Source organism: Austrofundulus limnaeus, unplaced genomic scaffold (genome assembly GCF_001266775.1).
Source record: "Austrofundulus limnaeus strain Quisiro unplaced genomic scaffold, Austrofundulus_limnaeus-1.0 Scaffold408, whole genome shotgun sequence".
NCBI classification, from domain to species: domain Eukaryota; kingdom Metazoa; phylum Chordata; class Actinopteri; order Cyprinodontiformes; family Rivulidae; genus Austrofundulus; species Austrofundulus limnaeus.
In genome coordinates this window covers 116658-120812 of record NW_013952810.1, presented here as the reverse complement: position 1 = coordinate 120812, position 4155 = coordinate 116658, and the positions used below count along the sequence as shown (strand labels likewise).

General features: G+C 35.5%; 1 protein-coding gene across 2 annotated transcripts in view; it reads right to left on the bottom strand.

Annotated features, from left to right (window-relative positions):
* Window positions 1–4155, bottom strand: part of hprt1 (hypoxanthine phosphoribosyltransferase 1) — a gene marked incomplete in the record, with an annotated part of 23496 nt that overhangs the window by 5911 nt on the left and 13430 nt on the right. For both annotated transcript variants that reach the window (XM_014024129.1, XM_014024128.1), the window contains 3 exon segments: window positions 3309–3355; window positions 3459–3541; window positions 3642–3659. In XM_014024129.1, the coding sequence (XP_013879583.1) occupies window positions 3309–3355; window positions 3459–3541; window positions 3642–3659 (148 nt within the window).

The window sequence follows — 4155 nt, the reverse complement described above, 5'->3', positions numbered from 1 at the left end:
CTGTTGAATCATGCAAACACAAACACCAGCTATTAAATATTACTTTGTCCTCTGATTAATATTTAGACCTACAGAGTGTAAAATAATATTATAAATTTGAGTATTTTTAGGTTTTTGTTAGAGGGACCTGACTTGTTGAGAAGATGTTTAGCTAATAGAGACAAGTTTCATCCTATCAGAGAACATTTTCTAACTGTTGACTGGTAAATGTAAATATTTTTATTTTTTATGACAGTAAGAATAACTATTATTATTACTGTCTGTAGTCATTCTTTCTCAACTAGCTAAAGTCTAAGATACAGGCTGATTTCAGGTCTGGTTTAGATCATTGTTACTTGTAAATTATATATTTTTCTGGTATAAATCTGCTGTTTTACATGATTGTTGAACGAAATTAACATAATTATTAATTTATTGTAAAAACATGACCAATAATCTGTGAAACAGATCCAGTTCAGCTTGCCGTTTATCTATTAGTTTATAGGGAGGCTGTGAGGCCTTTTTGGTCTCCGTTTCTGCTCCTCCATGCTGTCACAGACGCTACCAGTGGACAGTACGGGTGGGGCTCAGTCTAGTGATCTACATTCAAGTCTATGGGGGACAGAGATGTTCATGAAACCTAAATTTAGAACATGTTTGAAAGAACAGTGCACCTCAATCCAAGGAGTCAGATTGTGGAATGATCTGGAAGATGATAGTAAAAGTGCCAAATTACTGTATATGACTAAAAGAATGATAAAGGTTAGACTGTTAAAAAAATATGAAACAATATAATCTGTATCCATATAATTTTTTGTTCTAGAAAGATTTGATGTTTTTGTTTTGTTAACTGAAGATAATTGTTTGAATTTATACTTGAGGAAAAAGGGGCAGATGTAATAAGATTTTTTTTCTTCTCTCTGCCACCTTTCATTTAATTTTATTTGTATTTTCTTTATTGTACATAGAATTACTTTTGTTTTTTTTAGAAATTAATAGTTTGAAATAAGAAAAAAATAAGAAATATTACACCATAACAAGTTTTACAGGTGACATGATAAACACAGACACATCTGCCTTTTATGCAGTAGCACATGTATGCCTGAAAACCCATACATTTGGGCAGGGCAATTGGAAAAAAAAGATCTTGATTATTATGAACCTAAATAGTGTGTTTTTATCTACATGTTTCTGGAAACAAGCAGGTAGGCTGCCATGACAGATGCTAGTCCCGCCCACAGCCCTCCCGACTGTTCGGTTTTTCCAGTGAGCAAGAAATTCATTCATTCAGATAGATATGATAACAACAAATTTAATTTGTTTTTACTTTAACTGGCAGCTTGAGCAGTTCAATCACAAGTTCGGGTTCATCTTGTGTATTTGTCAGCTGCCAAAACAATTGAAGTAAACTGAGAAACGCTTTAGAAACATTTTGGTTGGAACAAGTAGTAGTAAAGGCATAGCGCACTACAAACTTTATGCCGATGGAGGAGGATCGTAAACTAACATGGCTGCAGCTTTAAATCTGAAAAATCTAAAGAGAATTTGCTTGCTTTTTTTCATTTTATCGACAAAAATCCCACAGATATTCACTCTGATCCAGAACTCTATCTGGGCTAAGGCTGGTTACCGAAGGCGTCTCGTCTGAACCACTGAGTCAAACAGCTTCCAGCAATTTCTACTAAAACACTGAATCTGTACCTGGTGAGTTAAACTGTAAATGTGGTTTGTCCCTGTTTCGTTATTTAATTGTGCAGTTCTTTGCTTTTACTGAATGTAAGCCTACGGTGAATGGCATTAGCATCAGCGCTAGCTACTGTTAGCCTGGTTGTTTAGCATGTTATTTGCAGCTAATCTTAAATTTAAAGAAATATTTTGCCTATGGTTTTTAGGCACATGCTGGCAAAACTATATAAATGTTTTAATTTAACTGTGTGAGTAAGCTCAGAATAACAATCCTTTTTTCAACTACGTGCTAAAATATTTTGTTTACATCACGGCAGGATTAAAAGACAAAGGAGCTAAGCCCCCAGGGGCTATTAAAGTGTCCGGTTTGTTTGAATAAAAACGTTCTAACAGAGTTATTAGAGGCAATTTATTTATGTTTATCATTTATTTAAAATGACTGCAGCTGTTTGAAACCCTCCAGTTCATCTCTTAAAGTTACTAGCGAACTAGCACCCAGTGAATTTTATGTTTAGAATAAGGGGAAGAAAACATCTAATCACAATACTTCTTTAAAATTATTACAATTCTGAGGGGCTTATGAATATATTTACTTCCAGAACTGTTGACATTTATGATTTTGCATGTGTGTGTGTCTTCAGGGAAAGACGAGGTAGTTGATGTCAGTAGTAGCTATTAGCTAACATCGGGACATGGCTTCATGTTATCAGTCTGTGAGCAGTGACGGCTGAGCCGCTGATAAAGAATTGTCCTCTCCTCTTTTTAAAACATCCTTACAGTATGTACACCTCCGATATGTGGCCATCTACCCCAAATTTAGATGAAAAATGCTTTTATAAACAGCGATGGTGTATCCTCGTAATTAACAACAGACGAGCGGAAATATGGAACCCGCTGCTGCTATGAATTATGGGTAGTGGCATGAAATCAGGATTACTGTGGATAAAGTGAAAATAATTTAATAATTAGCTACAGATATAAAAACAATAATGGCCGTTTCACTTTCACTGCTATATTAAATAGCTGTGGTTCAGAACATTAAATTCTTTTTGAACCGTATTTAAAGATATTTACCAAGAAAAAAAAATCTGTGTGTAAATAATAGAATCTCACATAATAGTTATCCTTTTGTTAAATAAAGTTTTAGAATTTAATTTCACATTAAATGTCATAAAGAAACATAAAACCTACAAATAGCAACAATTTGTGCACACTTGGGGAGCTCAGAGCTCACCCTGCGTGCCTGTTAGTAGGTAACAGCAGGTACAGGGAGCAGCAGTGCCCAAACTCGCCCAAATAAGTGAACTCGGTGAGATTCAGCGTTTTATACTGGCTTACATTCTGTGATTCCGTCTGCATTTCATTAGCAACTTATAAATGGAAGTGGAGCAGGAGAAGGTGGATTCTGATTGGCTGTTGTCATGCACATTTCCACCATGTTTGATTAATTGCACCCCCACCCACACACACATCAGATAATTTTTGGATGGTAAATTGTTAGTTACAGCATTAAAAACTTCATCAGACACCTTTTAACGCATAGTGAGAAAGAAGGAATGATGGCAAAAATGTTTTTGTACATCAGCCAGAAATAAAAGGAGGTAGCTCAAAGTATTTTTTCCTTTTTAGTCTTTAAAACTTACAGTCTGGTCGATATCCAACACTTCGTGGTGTTCTCTTCACCAGCAAACTAAAGAAAGACCAAAATCCTTCTATTAGTTTTTACAAACAAGTGATTAAATTCTTAGACTACATGCAGATATTTGTGTAAAAACACAAAGTCACCACACTACCTTGCTACTTTAACCATTTTGGGATTGTACTGTTTGAGTAGCTGCAATAATGTTTTCATAGTCTTCCCAGTGTCGATAATATCCTTAAAACACAACAGGAGAAGGTCATGTCAGTGGTTTTAACAGTGAAATTAAATAGTATCATAGTTTATTATGGAAGGATGAAGAAAAGTTGGTCCATACCTCCACAATCAATACATTCTGTGAAAAATGAAACAAGTGACAAATTATTAAACAGTTAACACATTGGGACGTAATGGCAGCTCTTCACTTCATTTAAAATGAATAAATCAGTGAAAACATCACTCTATTTAGAACCTTCTTAAAGAGTAACTTACCCCAAAATTAACTTTTTTTAGCTGATAAACTGTCTAGAATGTGTCTAAAATGTTATATAGTAGTTTCTGTGCTACTTTTGATGTTTTTGTGTGTATTTGTTCAAATCTGTAATATTTGGTCTAAAAACGTCTTTTTGCTGCGCATATGGGTAGAGCAGTGGTACTGCAGGCTAATTTGCATATTGGTTAACGGCTCTCCACGGTGACGTGGTTCTGCACAGTTTCGTCACAGCGGATGTGTTCTGCTACAAAAAGCTCTCTCTAAGACACGCCCCTGCAGCAGTCAGAGGGTGGAACTGTTAGCAAGCTTAGCATGATCGTCTGTTGACCTTCAGCCTCGGGTGGGGAGAGGTGCTGGC